Here is a 20,706-nt window from a genome sequence, read left to right as displayed (position 1 = left end):
ATAATGCATGTGCACAAGGTCAACAAAGTACAACAGAGTAAACAATTCCAGCCACAGTCTTTGTAAATATACCATCAAGCTTTGCATCAATAGACTTGAATCTGTTTTTGTACTTTTGGGGGGATTTATTCATTTTTTTTACGAGATCAAAAGACCAGATTTTTTTGGCTAAGGTTGTTATTACCTGTAACATGACTGCAATGCATGAAATGCAATTAAACTTTGATGTTTTAGGCTGTGTAGAAAAGTTTATGTGTATATTCTCTTTAATAAAAATAAAAATACACTTTTAGTATATGTTAATAAGGTGACTGGACATGAAATTTAACAAAGACATGCCTATTTAGGCACATTACCCTTTATTATTTTTTATATAGGTTAACTTAAAGTAATGTCATGAATTTATTACATTGATTAGGTTCTTCATAGATTTCTTTGGCATTGTGTCTAATAATAGCTTAATTTCTATTTAACTTCCACTTTGAGTTTTTTGTTTGTTTGTTTAATTGCATTCCAGTTGGCCTATATGCCTCATGACTACTGAACTTTATGTGAGAACAATAATGTGTGCATGAACACGTGGGTCGATTTTCTGTTGAGGGCAACTCGTTTTGGAGTAATGACCAAAAAATATCAAAAACACTTTGAACTTTACAGAATTACTGCTTCAACAAAGTCAGTACCAGTATGTCAATAACGCCATAAAAATATCAATGGCCAAGTTTGCTCATGCGCAGAGTGGTTACCTCCTCGCGTACGTGACGGGCTAAACAAGTTAGCAGTACTGTAGCACTAGCTTCCTCCTACACTATCTTACCGGTTCGTGTAGCTGGCTGTCCCGCATCATGTTCAGAGCCGCCGTCCGACTCTCGGTCTCCGGTGTCCGGAGTTTAACCCGTACGCAACCTAGGTGCCAAGGTAATTGTCAATTCGTCTATCAGCTCTGAAATATATTTGTAATTCTGTTACTTATGAAACTGTCAGGGCGAGGGTGTAACGGAAATCAAGTGTAGCTGCCGACACATTGCGGTGTCCGCACGGCTAAGCTAGCTAGCAGACATAAGCTAGCCAATGTAACTTTCACTTTACATACACAACATACTGTTAAACATGTGAATTTTTCAGTCAAATTATATGTTTCGTTGTTTAACACTATCATTACCCACATAACCTTGTTGTGTGCTGCCCTGTAAATGTCACGGTGGTCCGCTCAGAGGTGTCTGTGTCCTTGTCATGACCCAGTTTGAAGGCTGTGTCTGAGGCCCTGTGGTTCTCCTGCTAGTGCTAGCTGAAAACATGCTAAATAGATTAGTTGTATGTACAGCCAACTAGTTGCTAGTTGTCATGATATTAAGTTATAGTTGTAGACAGACACTATTAATCGGAAAACACACGTTACTCTACCGTTGTCGTGATCCGTGAGCTATAACGTTGCTAACGCTAAAATACTTCCTTATCAGGGCATTTAAGAAGCAGCTGTACATGTCCTATAGTTGTGATTTATGATCACTAAATGCACGCGGTGTTTCCCTCATCCCCTTAAAAGAAACGTGAAATAAAAGTATAAATAGATATTTCAAATTTGTTTGTCTGAGTGTATTCAGTCTGCTAGGTGCAGTAGGTAGGTCATATTAGGCCGTGGGCAATGATCCAGCTGCATTACATTACTAGACAGCAGCATTTGTCCTATTTCCACTTCAATCAGGGAAGATATCCTTGACCGTGTTTGCACTTCTACCTTTCCCGACACTGTACGTCACACTGTAAATATGTTATTTAGGCGCTGATGGATTGTTCAACAACAACTAAAAAATGTTTTTATTTTGCAGCTGTTTTGACCTCAAGGTGTTATTCACATGGGAGGGAAGAGACAGACGAGGAGTTTGACGCCCGCTGGGTCACCTATTTTAATAAGCCAGACATTGACGCATGGGAGCTGAGGAAAGGTATGTTTATGGATGATGGTAACATGATGTGATTCACATGTGTTAGCACTGAGACTGAATACACAGTGACCAACAGCTACTGCAGAGTAATAAGGAAGTTGTTTTCACTGCATTTCCTGCAGAGTTTTTTATGAGGAGGAGAAGTTGTATTCACTAGTAAAAGCTAAGATTTAGCGATAACACAAAAAAGTTGACCTATTATTGACAATAGTGGATTTTCAGTGCTAGCACTGGTTTTTTTTAGTGCTCTAAACTATATATTACTAGAAACAGTTCACATTATGCTGTACTGACACAAGATTTCATGAATGTAAACAAGTAAAGTTTAAATTTTAGAAATGTACAAATTGTATTTTCATTAAATACGTGATTATAATTTTTGAAAGGACAAAATTACACCCCTGTGGTGGTCTTTGATGCACATTATATTACTAATAGTTGCTTGTAATGCAATAATACGGGGTACCCTTGTAGTTGAGTTTGTACACTATAACTTGGTCATGGCCATGCTCACACTGCAGATTCTAAACAGCAAAGGTGTCATCTACTTAAATCATTACCAAGATTATACCAACAAGTATTAAATTATAACCCAAAAATACTTCACTGAGTGCAGTGAAACCTCAAAGCACACATTCTTATTCTTAATTCTTATTGTATTTCTCAAAACAAAACATTATCCCACATTGACAACAACAACAATGATTCACTTTTGGGGTTTCGCCATTGAAAGACATAACAAAACAAATATAATCTAATTAATCCCCACATCAAACAAACAAGTTCAACCTCAGTTTCTAGTGTTGAGTAAAATTAACATACCATTCTAATACTGTATTTCTATTGTTTACCTCAGTATTTTCTGGCAAAAGATAACAACATGAATCACACTTTCCAGAGTTATCTAATCTTGCTCAGTGTATTATATTCAGTTGTGCAGTGTTTTGCTGTTTGATTCTTTAACCAATTAATCTTTATTTCTTCATATCAGTTGTACCTGAACTATCACTCTTTTTTTTTTTATGTTGGGCTGATGTTGCTTGCTGAAGCCCTTTGGTTCCTTTTAAAGATGCAAATCTTTCAAAACAGGCCACACATTTCAAGTTTAATGGTTAAAACTGAATCAGCAATTTACTGAAACAGCTGCAAACTTTAGCTTTTGGCAACAATTACTAAAAAGTGCAGTTAATTGGGACTATTTTCAGCCATGGATTTATACACTGCGCCCATGCAGTAGTATTTTTGGCTCCAGGATGGTGTGTGTGTGGGATCGACCCAAAATAAACTACCATCCTAATGTTCATAGTAATAAAGGAACAACTTATAGAGGTCAATGCTTAAAAGGGATACGACCCAGTAGATTAGACAGTGCCAGCCTTATCCTTAAAGCAACAGAGAAAATGTAAGAAATGTGTCTTGTAGTAAACGTGTTGATTGCTGCCTCTGCTCTCCAGTTCAAATGTATTTCCTTCTTCCAGGGATGAACACACTGATTGGTTACGATCTGGTACCTGAGCCAAAGATTCTTGATGCAGCACTGAGAGCCTGTCGGAGGTTGAATGATTTGGCCACTGCGATCCGAATTTTGGAAGCTGTGAAGGTGAGAAAAGAGCAGCGTCTTAGTTTCACAATAATTCAGGGAACATTGCCAACCAACATCTTTCCAGTAGTTTTGAAGCTATTGATTAACAGGTTTAAACATTTGTTATGATCCTCAGGACAAAGCCGGCCCTCACAAAGAAATCTACCCATACCTGCTCCAGGAGCTGAAGCCAACATTAGAAGAACTCGGCATCTCTACGCCTGAAGAGCTCGGGATTGACAAAGTGTAGTAGGTAGTATAAGTAGGTATTAAAATCCCCTGCTCAGTCCTGTGTGTTTTTCACATATCAAGTGTAAGATGGAAATCTAACAGTTGATTGTTTGTTTGTTTCAGGTCTAATGACGGTGGATATCCCAGGACAAAGAGCCCTTGTACTTTAATGTTTGCCTCATATAATACGTGTGATATTTAATTCGGCCTTTATTAAGTTCTTTTGCTTGTAAAATATTGATGAACCTAATAAAGGAAAATGTATCTGTTATCAAGTGTCACAAGTATTTTGGGAGATTTGACATTGCTTGAGTACTTACTGAAGCATTAGATCAGAGTATCACTTTACTGTGCATGTTGTCAGAGTGTCTGGACCCTTTGTTTTGCAACAGCCTCATTCTGCCACAAGGGAGCAGCGTTTTCATGTGAATGTAAAAAGCATTCGTCTGTTTTCAAGCTATATTTCATCTGTTTTCATTTCAGGGAAAATTTTCATGCTGGTTAAATAAACTTTTACAAATGGATCATGGTGTAATGTTATTATCAAAATATAAGTGGCATATTGCCCAAAGTGATATTACTGTAACCATAGGTAGGTTATAGGAGAAGGTAAGAAATTCTCAGAGTCCATGGACTTTTCTGGATTATACATATTCATTTTATATATGATAGATACTTTATTGATTCCGAGGGAAATTTAGGACACTACATGGATAGTATTGTAAAATGAATTAGTTAAAAATAGTTGTTTGCATGTTCTTAGGCCCCATTAACCTTACCTTTGTTCGGCTGAGGAGAAAATTATTTTTAAAATTCTAATAATTTTTCAACTGTGGTTGGGAAGTTCTTATATATGAGAGGAGTAAGGTTTTTGTAACTTGCAATTATCCTTCTCAAGTCCATAAAAACAAAATTTTATTGCTGTGATTAAATAAAGTCATTCAATTCACATGCGCTCAGAAAGCTGCACCTCAAGCATAGTGAAAGCTGATTTCTGACTGAATTTTTCTCTTATTTTGAAATCAACTAGGTCACGTCAACTGCATCTGCCTTGTGCTTTTTGTTTAAGAAGGTTGAGTCACTACAACCACTGATGCAGTTAAAACCGAAAACCTATCACGTGGTTGGACTCCAACAGAACAATTAATAGGATTTAAACAGACGTACGTTTTGTTATTTGAACCAATAAACATTTACAGATGGTGCATTTAGGGAAAATGAGAAATTCTAACTTTTTTCTCGTGTGCTTTTACAAATTTTTTATCCTTTAAAGGGAAAAAAAACACCTCTAGGTGTAGAGGTCAAACCAATTCTCAATGTGAATGAAGCAGCTCCAACTTAAATGTGTTTTGTCATGTTTGTAGTAGAGGTCGTGTTGCCTTCACTGCATTGGGTAATAGCGGTGGGTGGGATTTCCTGGTGTAGTGGGTGGGTAGCTTCACAGATGCAAGCAAGAAAACCCACTTTACGAGCTTCACGCACGGGGCGGGCCCTTCATTCATCCAAGTTGGGGGTGTAGGCCACTCAGCCAAAGACAATCAAAGATGTTTGAGTTTCCATGCGCGGTGACCACGGAGGTAAAACGCAGAGCAACATTACCCCTCCTCCAGCCTCCACACTACAGGGGTTTTTAAATCACATTTGATCAGAAGAATCCTTTCTGCTTCGAAAAAACAAACTGGTCATGCGACGTGATTCATTTCTGCCGGAGGAAAGAAGAAACAACTAGATACGACCTGTTGGCGATGATGGATTACTCGAAGGCGCAAATGGTGAGTGTCGACGACAACCAGTCGTGTTTGTTACAGTAACAAAGCGATTCACTGTTAATGAAAACATTAGCAAGGAAAGGTCCACTCCAACGACCAAGTTTCGATAAGTTGTTGATTACGCTAGTTGTTTTTTTCCACAATGATTAATGTAGGCGTTGTATTCGTATTTATCTGTACTGCTGTTTAGATAAAGTTCATTTAAGATTTTTGAAACTGAAGAAATATAAAAGAAAGTTCTTTAAAAGCTAAGTAGCTTTTAGCAGAGCGAGGACAAAGAAAATGATATGAGAAACATCCGTTTCCTGCTGCTAATTTATTCTGGATTAATGTATTTTCTGTTAATTATTTCCTCCAGCCATCAGGCTTTGTTTCTATTTCATCATCCATTAATGACTGAGGCCTACACAGCCTGTCTTTGAAAACAATTTTTTGTCACTTTATTGAGACAATATAAATAGCATTTCAACAACAATTTACTAAAGGGTTATTTGCTTATTTTCACCTTTTTGAAGCTTTTCCCTGTTGTAAGTGGTTCATTTTTAACTTTAAAAAAAACTCAGAATCCAAATGAACGAGAGTAAGATATTAAATTTCCTCAATTAAATTTGTTATTTTATATTTTTTTGTTCTCAGTCAAGCTTATCCGAGGAGGGTAGTTCAGCCGGGGGCCCACAGTTCAATCCTGCCGGGGTGAAGCTGGAGGCCGTGATGGAGCATCTGCAGAGACAACAAGAGGCCAAACTGGACATGAACCTGCAGGAGAAACATCTTCTTCACGCCCAGCTCCTGTTTGCTCAACATGCCGCCGCTGCTGCAGCGGCCAGGACCTCCGGATCCAGACTAGAACCTGCATTATTCAGCAAAGCAGATGCACAGACATACCAAGCAGCTCAACAAGCTTTCAGCAGCCATCTCAGTAGAACAAATCCAGATGAGGAAGATGAAAACTCAGATGAGGAAGAACAGGAAATGGAGCCTGAAGAGAATGACGACGAGGTGGATGAAGACGACGAGGAAGAGGAGGATGAGGAGAACGGGCCCCTTCAGCAGACGAAGAAGCCCCGACTCCAGCTGGCTGCAGGCTTCTCCTTCCCTCCTTATTCTACACCTCAGTCTGTGAAGAAAATGTCTGAATCGCCACCTTTAGTAGTAAAGCAGGAGCATGAGGAGAAAGAGGTGCTGTCTCCTGCAGGCCAACAAGCCTTCACGTCACCCAACGGCTTCTCGGACTGGAGCTTTGAGGAGCCATTAAAACAAGTAAGATATATATTTAAAACTATACTGTTATTCTTCATTGTGTTGTCCACCTTCTTTTATTCTGAATCTTTTTCTCTCATCGATTAAAGATCAGATTTTCTTCTAATATCTCACTGTTGAATATATTATAGTAAAATCATTGAACACATCAGGCCCTTTAGTGACCCCAATCTGACCCTGTAATCATTTATAAATAGACATAAGTTCCTGTTTGTGATCAATAAAGTACAGCAAGGAAAGTATCTAACTATCTTGTGAAAAAATAAGTATTAAAACCTTTTTTATTTTTTAATAATTTCTTCCCATAAGAGACGTAACTTCTCACGCTGTTGCTGCAGCCATACAGAGTTAACAGTTATCGGTTCATTTTTTAGAACCTCATCATTTTATCAGTGAACTATTTAACCTACAAATGCATATTTTTAAAAAGAACAGAAGTTTTAACCCAGACCACTTAAGCAGAGGAGATTTAAGAAAGTAAAACTGAATAAAAATTGTTAAATACGACGTAGTGTTCCCTAAAATGATAACCTACTTTTCTCCTGGATTAAAAATTCCTGGCTTTATGAGCCTGACATAAGAAATGTAAATGACCGGCCCTTCTGACTTTCATATTAGCAAATCTGGCCCTTCTAAAGTAATAGAATAAGCCTGTAGGAGTTCTTATAGCTCCAGTATGATCTGTATCTCTCCTTTTTGCCACTTTATGTCCTCCCTCTTACTATTAATTGTTGATTTGTTCCTGCTGAGAGTTGGCCTCACCGCCGCCCGGTCCGCCTCCTGTTTTCTCACATGTGGAGTAAAAGGAGTGTGTCCCTTTTGGCAAGACGCCCAAACCTGATAGTGTTTAATCACCGGCCTGGCCAGAGATCTCTCCTCCTGCCACACTTCACCTCGTGTCTCACGCTTTTTGAAAAACACATTCTTACCACCACCAGCCGAGCTAATTGGTCTTGGCTGCGCTCCAATCCTAACTGTTCAAAGCGGCCGGTTCAGGCACTGACAGACATGGAGGTAAAATGAGAGCAGAGGATTAAAGAAATGACCACACGTGTTTTCATGCTGGAGGTTTGGTCGTCCTACTGTAAGGAGCTGCTGGACTTTTCTCTCATTGTATCGGAGTGTTTTTCAGCAGATATGTTTGAACACTTCCAGAAAAGAGAGGGTCCCCTCAAGTTTTTTCCCCCTTTTTTATGGAGACCAATCTGATTGGTTCTTAGTGTGTATGTTTCCCTCGAAAAGGCCCCACTTCAGTACAATACATTATGATTAATGAGGCCTGTGGGCAGAGGGACAGCTGGTTAGTGCCTCACAGCATACCAGCAAGCAACTACCCATAAAGTTGACTTACAGTAGTTCCAATGGAACAAAATTGGCATTATGCTATTGAATATTAATTTGGCCTGTATTGCCTGGGTTTTGTTAAAGTGTTCATGTGGAGTCAAAAGTTTCTGGTCCTCTTTATGAGCACGAGATCCGTCCAGGTTATTTGTTCCTGTTTTCAAACCTCGACAGCCTCAGAAAACGCTCTGCTGACGTAGTGTTAGCTCAGTGGCTAGCTTTGCATAATTTAGCGGTCGCTTGGCAACGCTAAATGGCAGCTTAATTCAGCTGCAAGCAATCAATACATTATATGGCCACTGCAGTGAGAATGCATTTCCTGTTCTCAGACTAGCACACAACGCCGGGAACAATGGAGGACGTTTCTACTGTTTTACTAAAAGCACAGTAATGAGTTGTAGAAAAAACTAAACTGCATGTGTTGCAAGGGTGTGAAATGGTTAAGTTTCTGTTGCTTGAAGCACAAGAAACATCTGCGAACATTTCTATTCTGTTACAACAAATGTAGCCTATATGGGGCGTTTGCTGTGAGTCTTTTGTTTTAAGACCTTTGTCTGGGTCAGAGCAACTTTAGATGCTTAAATATCACAAGCAATCCCTCCTACTTGTATGTAATTCAATTACCTCTTTACATGTATGCTAAATGTGGCTAAAAAGCAGATGTAGGTTTCTTTTTCTTGCTAACTTCTTTTTAGGAACATTATTGAAATTAGCAGGTTATAGTGAAATAGCATGCTGCCAATAACTGGACAGTAAGCAAAAAAGGGGGTTTAGAAATGTAGTTGCTGTTTTTAAATTGGACTTCTTTTAAGTAGTTTGCAATTAAGCTTTCTTATCTGTCTCATGTGACCTGCAGGTAAATAAGTTCTCTTAGTTTAAAATCAGATCTTTTTGAAGATAATTGGTGTCCAGTTTCATTTTTTGTAATGGCATATTCTTGTCACTCACTTCTGACCCTAAACTTTTCCCCCCTCTACCTCCACTTCAGCTTTAAACTGTATCAGTCCGCCATTGTTCACTCTAACTGTACGCCCTTAAATGCGTCCTGGGCGGGGAAATGAAGCCCCCATTCCCTCTCAGTCGCAGCTCAAAGCACAGCGAGGGGCCGGATAAATGATGTTGACTTGTTCGGGTGACTAAAGGCTCAATAATTTGATTTGGATTAAAATTTTGGTCCCCCCCTGTGGTTACAATTTGAAGAGCGATACATTTTTACTGCTGCTCTGCTGGAGCGGCTGGATTAACTTAATGAAGCTCATTATCGGAGGTGGTTAGTGTTAGAGTAAATGTTTGAGAATTTTGCTAAATGTTTCATTTGATTAATTTTTTATTGAGATTTTTTATCTCGGCTGGTTGCACTGACACTTGCACAGAACCACTTTGTGTTTAGTTACATGTATAACCCCTAAAAATGTTCCATTTAAATATGCAAAATAATCTAACAGCCTAATAAAAAGTAGCCTTTTCTAACAAGACAAAAGAAACCTTTTCCTGACCTACATACTGAGTGCTATCAGGATTCCCACGGCTGCATGTGTGAAAACTCTGTGAGCAATTAACTGGAAGCTCTTTGTTAATAGATCCACAGTAGGTCTCACTTGCTCATCAATAAGGGGGGAAGGGTTTTATTTCCATTTGATGGTGAAAAGACTTGGATGTTTATCTACCTTCACATCAATAAGGCTTCTGGTGGGGGAGCACGAGTCCTTTATTAGAGATTCTAAGCTGAAGCCATTAGACGTGTCGACAGCTCTGCCACCGCGGGGGCGCAGTCTTTATTGTAGAGAGGACACATACAGTTACAGTATTCCAGTTTAACATATACAACACAGAAATAAGAGAAATATTTCCAGTGGAAGAGTTTTCTTATAAAAGGATTCCCAACCAGAGCTTCCTCTAGCGTAAGGGGTATCTTACTTCTACAAAGTGGAGTACAAAGAAAGATCCTGAATTAGGTCTGGAAATTACAATTTGATTTTTTAAAAAGTAGGGATGCACGATATCCGATATGCCGATATTTGCAACCCTTTTTGCCAACTGCCAATTTTGATACAGATATAATAGGCACATCAAGTCTCCCCTGTAGTGGAATTGATATCATGCCTACTCTTATTGTAGTGGCCCACAGGCAGATGCAGAAATAACATGATGATAACAAAATGTACACATTCACTGGGCAATATAAGAAAAGCACACAAACTCAGGTTATGTACAAAATGCTATATTTTGTATGTAACATTTTCTTTTCTTTTTTTTTAGGGAGTCACCGAGCATTTAGGCATAGTTAAAGCGTTTTATCAGCAGAAAATATCGGCAGAAAAATGACATATCTTTCGATGCCGATTTGTCACTTTCAAGCCATAATCTGCAGAAAATGTGCCGATAATATTGTGCATCCCTATAACATCCCGGTAACAGAGTAATGGGTGAATTACTTTGGTAAAAGAAGCTAGTAAAGAGTAAGATAGCATTAAAGTGGGCTTAAAGTTTTGACAAAAAGAAAATAAAATAAAAGAAATAAAGGATTAAAGTATAACAAAGGTTATATCTAATTGCCTTAATTAAACATATCAAAAACAATAGGCCATAATAAAGTAATGGATAAATGGCAGAAATAGGGTTAAGTTTAAATAGATATCCTGCTGCGCTAAAACGTCCAGCTTCTACCTCTACAAGACTTTGAAGTACGCATGCAACTTACACCAATACAATCTAAACCTTCAGAGTTGAATTGTATAGAAGATTTTTACAACAACATCTACTTTTAAGTGTTGAATATAATCCTGTTTGAAATCATTTCAAATGACCTCTGATAGCGCCCAGACAACAAATGTTGGGAGCCTGTGCGTTACTCTGTCACACAGCTGTGTGTGTGTGTGTGTGTGTGTAAGCATTTACAGTTTGAATGATGTTTTTACTGTAAACATGAGGAGGGCTACTGCTGGAGTGGAAGCCAGCTGATTATTAGTTCCCATGTATTTTTACAGCTCAGAGGGTGAGATGTTTTTGTTATAACCCCCAGGGCAGATCGGGTTTCCATGACGAACATTTAGTGGTTGAGTTGATGTGTTTAAAGTACAACATAATCCATTTACCGGAAACAAATTAAAGTTTTAAATGCAGGAATCAAGCAAAATAGTTTGGTGGGAGGTCCAAAGAAAGTCTTTTATTTTGATAAACCACAAGAAAGGCAATTGAACAGGTTTTGTTGCGTATGATAGAAATGCTTGTTTTAATACAAAACAAGAGCACAGACTTATCGCGTAGTCATTGTCTCCCTCATAAACAAACATAGAGAAAGCTAACCAACTATATTAAAGTGTGACATTCCATAAGCTTCATTGATCAACAACAGTAAAATAAGTTAAACGTAAAGTGTTATTGTTTTGGATAAAGATGGGCGTGATAATAAGTTGGAAAAAAACATCCTGTCTGTAATGTAATTGTACTGACAGAGCATTCTTAAGACGAGCAGCATCGTGCAGCTCTGGGGGCGCGTTAGCAGGACAATAACCTCCCAGCAGGCTTTTCCACACAGTTGCACACACATTGCCCTTCTCTCACATTTTTAACCTCTAACTGTTGTGCCGAGGGGGAGGCGATGGAGGAATAACATGTCTTATTAAACTACCTAATGAGCGACAGGGCCTTTCATGAATCTCCCTTTTACTGTGGCCAGCTTTGAATTGATACTCCCCTTTGAAAAATATGCATTAATGTATACACAACAAGAAAACAGATGTTCACAGTGAGCAGCTGTTTACCCTTGCTGTCCTGTAAAAACAGCAGGTTAAGAGACAGGAGGGGGGAGGCCAGAGTCATTAAGGAAAAGTGAGAAATGTAGAGATGCTTTGAAAAGGAATAGCATCTCAGGACAAAACATGTCAGTGTTTGTTTGACTGTAAATAACCTTTTTTTTAATGTGTGTCTATTCATTACCATGTCAGGTAGTTGGTGTATAAAGTTACACCTTGTACTTCGATTTATTGAATTTGTCAGTGTTTTTGCCATTCCTTCCTCTTTAAATTTGTCATGCAAAACAGAAATAGGACAATCTAGAGGCCAAACTGTTGGCTGATGTTCCTCTCTCTCTGGGTGTGTTTTCAGAGAGGAAGTGCCATCTGGGCTGAGGACAATGATGGAGGAAAAGTAAGAGGAGAACCATCCAGGGACTTTGCCAAGGTCAGTAGATTTTGTAGAACATTTCTGGAATAATCCCAGAGTAGAAGTTTCCGATCTTGCTGATCTGTGTGTTTTTTTCCCAACCTGCAGCTTTATGAGCTGGATAATGATCCACAGCGGAAGGAGTTTCTGGATGAGCTCTTTGTCTTCATGCAAAAACGAGGTGAGATTCAGAGCCTTCTACAACTCTTTGTTTTGTTTTTATGAGTTCCTACCTAAGTTATTAGTGTTCCTTTTTTATTTAATTCATTGTTCTTGCTTTTTTTAATGTCTTTGTTATTTTTAAATGCTCATTTGTGAACAAAGGAATGGCAGGTTTAGCAGCAGGGATAATCTTATAGCTGACAAAAAATCCTACAAGAGGAGGCAACAACATTTAGATCATAAACAGCTGGTACAAGTTAAGGCTCCTTTAGATATTTACCCTTTACTTGTTTCTGTGTAGAATAACAAAAAAATACTTGAAGATGCATTCTTATCTTTAAGCTGACAGTATTAAAGGGCCAGTTCCCCATTTTCAACCTCAGTCCTATCATGTTACCATGGGGAGCTAATGCCATTATGGTAGGAAAAAATGCAATGCTCTGTGCCTTTGGAGGACGCTCTCCGCTTCTCCAATGGCCCCTGGAAAACCTCCGCCAGACTATGTAAAACGTGTCATCTGGCGGAGGCCAGGGAGCTCGCTAAACTACACTTTCTCAATCTAGGTTCCCCGCCTCCGATGTCATGTCTCTTTCAAAATCGTCAGGTTTGAAATGTAGACTGCAGACCTGAAGATTTTTTAGAAGATATTCTCGTTGTATTTCGGATTCTGTAACGCTCTGAGCCATTGTCTGCAGCAAAAACGGTAGTATTTCAGTCCAGCCTCTCTCCCTGGGACGTTCCTTTCAGAGGGAGGGGCGCAATGCATGCTGGGTGTTGTAGGAATGTAGAATGGGCGAAACCACAAGCTGTTTGTACAACTTTCTCTACAGCTATGGCGCCAATTTCAAATATTGTTGCTTCTATCGATTACAGAGAACATCAGCTTTGACTGACAGCGGCTTTTTCCAGGGGCGAACTGCTCCTTTAAGTTGTGTTTACATGATACAGTAACCAAATCCATCTCTCATATACTGTGTCTGCTTTAATATACTTGTTCTTTTAGGTACCACAGCAGTTCAACAAAACAATCACTTATTAAGTAGTACAAGTAATTGTTGCCTTAATTTTTTTTTAATTTTAGCATGTTTGAAGAATAAATGCTGATCCATAAATGCAAACATTTAGGGGCCTAAAATATAAAAGGATTTTTTTGGACGATGTTAGATTAAAGCAGGGGACTCTGACTGTATTATTAATTTAAAAACTTCATGTTATCCACAGCCTTGCAACAAACAAATGTCAACCTCTAGGGATCAATAAGAATCTAGAAGATCAAAAAATGTAAATTTAGCTAAAAACAGCAAATTTTCAACCACAGTTAACATCTGTAATCCAGTTAGCCTTACAGTAAACTTCAGCAATCTTTACTCGTGTGTGCAATGATCATGCTCAGGCCAAATGTCTGTGTGCGTGTCTATGTCAAGTGCTAATCTTAAGCAGCAAAGTAATCTTATTTATCCAACTGCTTTTTACCCTCCTTCATTAATTGCCTTTACTCCAAATGGGGATTGGAAGGGTGAGCTGTCAACCCTGTGATTGGCAGGCACTGCTGGCTCTAAAGTCACCCCTCCCCCCACCCTCAAATCAATGCAGCAACAGGGTGGAATTACCCTCACCCCCCTGCATCTGAAATAAGCTTCATTAAGGAAGTCCATCCACATAGGTGATATGGCTTAGCATGTATAATCTCACTCTGACCTAAGACCTTATTGACCATATTCACACAGCGGCCATTTTCCTCTGAAGCCAGCTTCAGCGTGGAAGCTCAAATGCTGCTATAATGTTTTACTCTTATGTTCAAGTGTATCTTATTGATTTGGGGTGTCTGACAAAGCATTATAATATCTTCAGCTCTCGATTGATCAACAACTGAAAAGACAATGCACAGTGAAAATCAGGCCACACTTAACTCTAGCTATACTTATGTAACACCTTACATACAGACATGCTGCCAAAAAGCAAAAAACAGAGGGAAAATTAAAAGCATACAGTCTTGCAAAGCTAAAAATTACAACAATAAAATCCATTAAGTGTTAGAAATAAAAATAAAAAAAGCTTAAAGCTTAAATTTCCTTTTAAAAATAGCTCACCGCATAAAACGCTCCACAGACAGGGCTATGACTGAAAACTAGCTAATTAGCTATGGTCAGAAAATAGCTAACGTTAGCACAGCCACTTACTAGCTTAAATTACGCTAGAAATGGCCTGAAAGCTCATATTACCATTTAGAAATGTCTTAAGATACAATAGGAAAGGTGTAAATTCCTGGCTATTGTATTGTTAGCTAGCAAGTGGCTGAATGCTAACATTAGCTGTTGTCCAAAGGTAGCTAATAGGCTTTCAAATATGCTATTTTCTTTGAAATATCAGCTAATGTCGCACTAGATTTTCATTGTTAACTACCTTTTTGAGTTGCTTGTTAATTGGGAAGTAGTGAAATGATAGATTTGTCAAATTCCCTTTATTTATGAGACTTACAACCTGGAGTACAGTATTACAACAATGTAAAAGCATTTGAGCTTCCCAGACTGAGCGCCACATCAGAGGAAAATGGCCGCTGCATGGATAAGGTCAATGGTGCGTTAGTCATAATATTCTTGTCCTTCCCTTCTCCTGTCCTTCTGAAAGGTGTTTCTTACAGTCTAACAGGACCACTCTTGCTTTATGCCAACTTTTCAAGAATTTAATTCAAATTAAGTGAATAACTTTCTTGTATTTTTTCCTCTTGCTCGTTTAGGAACTCCCGTGAACCGCATTCCCATCATGGCGAAGCAGGTGCTGGACCTGTACAGGCTCTATAAGCTTGTGACGGAGAAGGGAGGCCTGGTGGAGGTGATAAACAAGAAGATCTGGAGGGAGATCACCAAAGGTCTCAACCTCCCCACATCCATCACCAGCGCAGCCTTCACCCTCCGCACACAGTAGGTGTCTCTCTCTTGTTTGTAACAGAAAGTTTGTAAAGATTTCAAAAGATCTGTATAAAGTGTTCCAGCATAAAGAGGTAGAGTTAGATAATGTGACTGTGTGATCATGCGACTCATATGAAACTTTTCCTCCAGGTATATGAAGTACCTGTACTCCTTTGAGTGTGAGAAGAAAGGCCTGAGCTCTCCAGGTGAGCTGCAGGCCGCCATCGACAGTAACCGCAGAGAAGGCCGACGCCCCAGCTACACCAGCAGCCTGTATCGCTACACCCCCTCCCCGAGCTCTGCTCCTCACCCCCTCCTCTCCTCACCCACCATGCAAACACCCCCCACCGGGCACAATGGCCTGACGTCGTCTGCTAGCCCAAATCTGAAGAGAAACGCGGGTAAGACAGAGTGTTACATGTGTTTGTATTTGTGATAAAAGTGGTTTCTGTGATTTGAGAGCTTTTATTTTGAAATTCATTTTTCTCATCTCAAAGGAAGCCTTGATTCTAAATTATTTTAGACAAATCCTGGCAAGGATTGCTGGACTTCTGAGGTTTAAACAGTTTAGAGGTTTAACAGGTTTAAACTATTTAATTACTTTCCTCATCAGAGTCACAGTGGTGTGGCTGCCCTGTGCAGAAACAAGGGATAAAGATACTTGTGACCTCTAGTGGTTGAAATTCTCCTTCACATTTTGCAGATTGCCTTGACAGAAGGATATTTTTCATGCATATTACGAACTGCCTTTGGGATTTTCTTTTTCTTTGTACTATTATTCTAATTTCATGACGATCCTCAAAATTATTTTCACTTTTATTTTATCCGACTAGAAGACACGTTGACCCCTGTGATGCCCGGCCGGCTGCCCATGGCTCTGGCACTAGGACAGCAGCAGCAGCAGCAGCTGGCACAGGCTGCCGCTCTGGAGCATCTGAGAGAGAGGAGAGAGCGAGAAGCAGGGGGAGCGGCTGCCGACGGTCCAGAGAAGAAAATGATGCATCTGGCGGAGGAGCAGCAGCGCCTCATGCAGCAGGCCCTCCAACAAAACCTCCTGGCCTTCGCCTCTCAGTTCAACCCCAACCTCAAACTTAACAATGGACACGGTGAGCTGATTTTGCTGTTATATATGTTATCATTACTTATTAACATAATTTAAGTCCGTTAATTGGAGTGTTATCTTTTTTTTCCTACAGAAAGAAAACAGGATTTGTCTCTGAGTATCTCCACCAATGGAGCAGCCAGTATTAGTGTTTCAGTGGAGGTCAATGGCACTATTTACTCAGGTGAGTAATTCCACTGTAAAGGAAAACATTTATGAAGCTCAATCAATTTATCAACAAATTGTTGCTGCTTTATAGGAGACCTTTCAAGGACTATATATTCCCAACAATATTTTTTATGTCTCACTGGGTCAATATGTTGAATTCAACCACATAAAACCGACTGATGATTTTCTCCTTGAAACCTAAGTCCTCGAAATTTGGGCATGACAGTTTTTGTAACTTTAGACATTGATGTCTCCACAGTGGCTGAACTTATTATTACCATTCAAACACAACATCTGTCTCCCTTCTTTCTCTCACAATTTAAAGTGAGGACCCTGGGCGCGTAGGGATGACACAGCTAGAACCAGGAATGTAGTGGAAACAGCTCTCCTAACTCTTTAATAAGATAATTAGATATCAGCCTACCAGCACTTCTAAAGCTTTAAATTCATATACATTTAATATGTTGTTTGTTTGACTCATGTCAGAAACAAAGTGTAAATTAAACAGCTTGGGGTTTTGAAGGAGGATTATGTTCTGGACTGTTTCTTGGCTCGGAGCAGTAACATGTTGTTACAAACAAACAGGAAATAACGTGTTAATTAATAAGATTAGCGGAGCTCTTAGGCAGATTTGTTACCTTTGGACAGAGCCAGGTTAGCTGTTTCCAAGGTAAGCTAAGCCTAATGGAGCTTTAGTGTGCAAACATGAGAGTGGTATCAATCGTGTCATTTAACTCCCTGTATTTTACTCAACTTCTTTTTTCTATCCGATTCTTCATTTAGGGCATGTTGGTACTAAATGATTTCATCTTCATACAAATGTGCAATTCCCTCAGATATGACAAGAAAATCATATTGAAAAAATCTAAATCCTTGTAGACCGTGTAGTCATTTAAATTCTATAATCTGTGCGTTCCAGGAAAGCTGTTTGCCCAGAAGTCAGCTGCTCCTGTGGCGTCTCAGGCGGTAACCATGGCAGGAACAAGCGGTTTCAGCGCCCTCTCCTCCTCACACAGTCCCTCCTCTTCATCATCCACCTCTTCAAAGGGACCAAATTAAATCAGCTTTGAGCAAAAAAAACCCCACAATATACCTCTCGGGTCAGAAAAGTGCTGTATGAATTCTAGGGAAAATCAGCTGCAACACATAAAACAATTTTTTTCAGGCATTTTTTTTTCATTACTTTGGCAGTTTAATGTGCTTTAAATGCGCCTCTTCAAGACCTCAATGACTTCCAAATAGACTATAATGTAGAAGCAGATCACAGTTAACCTTAGTGCCTGTTAGAAGTTTAAATGTAGTGGCTTTCATGTCTAAAGGGCTTTGCAGGCTTTGTTCAGAAGAGATCCAAAGCGAAGCCTCTACATTTAATGATCAGCTCTGTAGCTGCCTTTTCAGAAGTAGAACAGCTTGGTTGCCAAAGTGCAGCTGATGAAGACCAAAAAGCCTTAGCTCAGTGTCGCAGCTCGTGTCTGTAACTATTTTGCTGAAGCCATTTTTCAGTTAAATTGTAGTTTAACTTGAAGGAAACCTCATTGTTGAACCTTTTCCAGCAGCTATCAGGGATTTTGTACGCCATCCGTTATTTCTCCTAAAGTCCTTAACGACATGTGTTGCAGGTTAGTAAGATGTTTTATGTTTTGCATTGCGTTTTTATTTTACTTTTTATTTAATCATTATGTCAGGATTACATAACATTTCTTTTTGTGTCAGCTGTGAATCAAAGGCGAAATGTGACGCACAGAGTTTATGTAGGGTAGAAGTGATACAAATGTACCTCAACACACTTTCCAAGTTTCTCTGGAACTTCCTCCGGGCTCAGGAATGACTCCTCACTGTTATATCTCATAATCTATTGCTGTGCTGTGTTTCTGTAAACACAGAGAATGTAACGTTAATGACCTCATGCTTTTGACAAGTAAACACTGAAACAGTGCTACCTCACTCTTCTAGAGAAATATGCAATACTTAAAGCAGCATGTGTTGATGAAGCCTTCTGCTGAAATATATACTGTTTGTGGACAATCAAGTAGACATATCAATGCAAGCAAATGCCACTGTAAAAAACAACTCAAGGATTAAACTCTGTTTTGGTCTTTAATTAATGTATTTCTTGGACATGTGGCCATGAGGAATAAACCAATCTTGTGTGCTGTAGAAAGACTCTTTTATTTTTTCAAAGTCAATTTTACATTCGTGAACCCCTCTGCATCTTTACATTAATGTCGCTCAGAATATTCCTTAAAGCTCCTGTGAGGAGTTTTTCGCTGGTTATGAAACAAACTGAAATTTATTCTGATGACTTTATATGTCCTACGAAAGTAAACCAGACCATCAGCGACAAGACTGATTATTTCTATATAGTTATTTTTAATGCCTGAAACTGCTGGCGAGGGGTAGGTGTCAGACGAAGCGATTAACTGCACGCTGCTTCTTTGACATTTTCCAGGGTAAAAATTTAATGTGAGTGATACATATGACTGTTAAAGAAAGCAGGTTAAGATTTTTTGTTAAAAACCACCACTTAAGCATGTACAGGACAAAATCAGCAAAGAGATAAAAGGTACGGCTTTGTCCCAAGGGGGCGTGCTCCTCTTTCCACTTCTAGCGTATTTCCTTTTTTCGCTAACACAATACATAATGAAACTGCCTGTGACTTGACACTTATCTGCCTTCTCTGTGGTACCCAGGATGCCTATCAGTGGATCTGGCTCCAAAGTGGCAGCACTATTTCCATTTTTTAATTCTACTTTATACTTTTATTCCACAATATTTCAGAGTAAAATATTGCACTTTTTCTCCACTACATTTTTAGACAGATATAGTAGCAAGTGTGTGTATGAATTAAGACTTCACATAGAAGACACACAATTAGTTTATACGTATAGTGCTCCGTTATACATGGAAAGTTATGGTAAATGGACTGCACTTATAAAGCGTCTTCCAACCACTTGGCGCTTCGAGTTCACTCAAAGCACTTTTACACTGCATGTCACATTCACCCTTTCACATACTGATTGTAAAAGCCAGAGGACATTTATACACTAATTTGGGGTTTGGTGTCTTGCCCATGGACACTTCGACATGTGACTGTAGCACTCAGGGATCGATCCCCAACCTCCTGATTAAGAGAAAACCGACTCTACCACTGAGCCACAGCCGCCCCCAAACTTAAGTGCTAATCACACATCCTTTATTTCAGTCTTTAATGATAAAATACAAAACTATACTTTTACACTTTTACACTTTTACGTAACAGGCACTTGCAGGGCAAATTGAATTCAATATTATTATTTCAATAAACTTTTAAGTTGTGTGACTCAAGCAGGGGGCTTCTGGAGGGGTAGTATTCCCTCCTCCACATTACAGTCATAAAGGACAAATTCAAACATTGTGTGAATGGAAAATGAAGTGCAGAAAAAAAAGTGTGCATTTAGAGTTAATTCCTAAACTGCAGCAGACCTGCGACAGAAGCTGTGCTAATGGAGATAAGAGCTCCTGGGTCAGGGGGTCTGCACAGGGGGAGGGGTTACAGGATTTACAGCTGGGATAGTTATCGTATAGTCACACTGCTGGACTGGCATCTGGAACACAGTGGAAGAAAGATGCTGCAGGCACGATTGAGAGGTATTATGAGGTGGATTTCTCCGCCCACGGTCCCACCCGCCAGGGAGGAATAATACTGCTCAGGTCAGTGTGCAGATGGGGAGATAACAGTCCCAGGACGAAGATTGGAACAGAGAAGATGCAGCAGGATGATTTTTAAACTAACCCTAAAATGCAAAGAATATGATGTAATGTGCAGATTTTGTTGTTTAAACCTGAAACCTGTGACTCTAAGTACCTCTTATGTTTTGATAGAATACAGATGGCTTTGTGCCTTTGAGACTTTGTGACTCCACAACGATGGCTTTGATTGATCCTCTGATCACTATCTTCCTCTCTGGGACGTCTGGGCTTCTACTTGTGGATGTTTTGAAATAGTCTCAGACGAACTAATAGCGCTTGACTGTCATCATGCCTTACCATGATGAGGAGTACCCGGGTCAGCCTCTGTGGCAGTCTGTGCTGC

At 39.4% G+C, this 20,706-nt stretch overlaps 2 protein-coding genes across 2 annotated transcripts; both read left to right on the top strand.

Moving 5' to 3' along the window:
* Positions 1 to 787: 787 nt before the first annotated feature.
* Positions 788 to 4,283, top strand: cox5aa (cytochrome c oxidase subunit 5Aa). The gene is made up of 5 exons (XM_069686575.1): positions 788 to 918; positions 1,830 to 1,946; positions 3,425 to 3,546; positions 3,665 to 3,790; positions 3,883 to 4,283. The coding sequence occupies exons 1-4, from the start codon at positions 846 to 848 to the stop codon at positions 3,776 to 3,778; spliced, it is 426 nt and encodes a 141-aa protein (XP_069542676.1). The 5' UTR covers positions 788 to 845; the 3' UTR covers positions 3,779 to 3,790; positions 3,883 to 4,283.
* A 1,126-nt stretch (positions 4,284 to 5,409) lies between these two features.
* LOC138613269 (AT-rich interactive domain-containing protein 3A-like) lies at positions 5,410 to 18,744 on the top strand. The gene is made up of 9 exons (XM_069686900.1): positions 5,410 to 5,531; positions 6,165 to 6,788; positions 12,237 to 12,311; positions 12,402 to 12,474; positions 15,193 to 15,376; positions 15,515 to 15,765; positions 16,198 to 16,470; positions 16,561 to 16,650; positions 17,554 to 18,744. Exons 1-9 carry the CDS (start codon positions 5,505 to 5,507, stop codon positions 17,691 to 17,693), a joined length of 1,737 nt encoding a protein of 578 aa, XP_069543001.1. The 5' UTR covers positions 5,410 to 5,504; the 3' UTR covers positions 17,694 to 18,744.
* The last annotated feature ends 1,962 nt before the right edge of the window (positions 18,745 to 20,706 follow it).

Source organism: Semicossyphus pulcher, unplaced genomic scaffold, assembly GCF_022749685.1.
Source record: "Semicossyphus pulcher isolate SPU_LCO1_2020_fin unplaced genomic scaffold, fSemPul1.0.p SCAF_8, whole genome shotgun sequence".
Classification (NCBI taxonomy): Eukaryota; Metazoa; Chordata; class Actinopteri; order Labriformes; family Labridae; genus Semicossyphus; species Semicossyphus pulcher.
The sequence above is the reverse complement of the archived record's forward strand: the minus strand, read 5'-3'. Positions and strand labels throughout refer to the sequence as shown.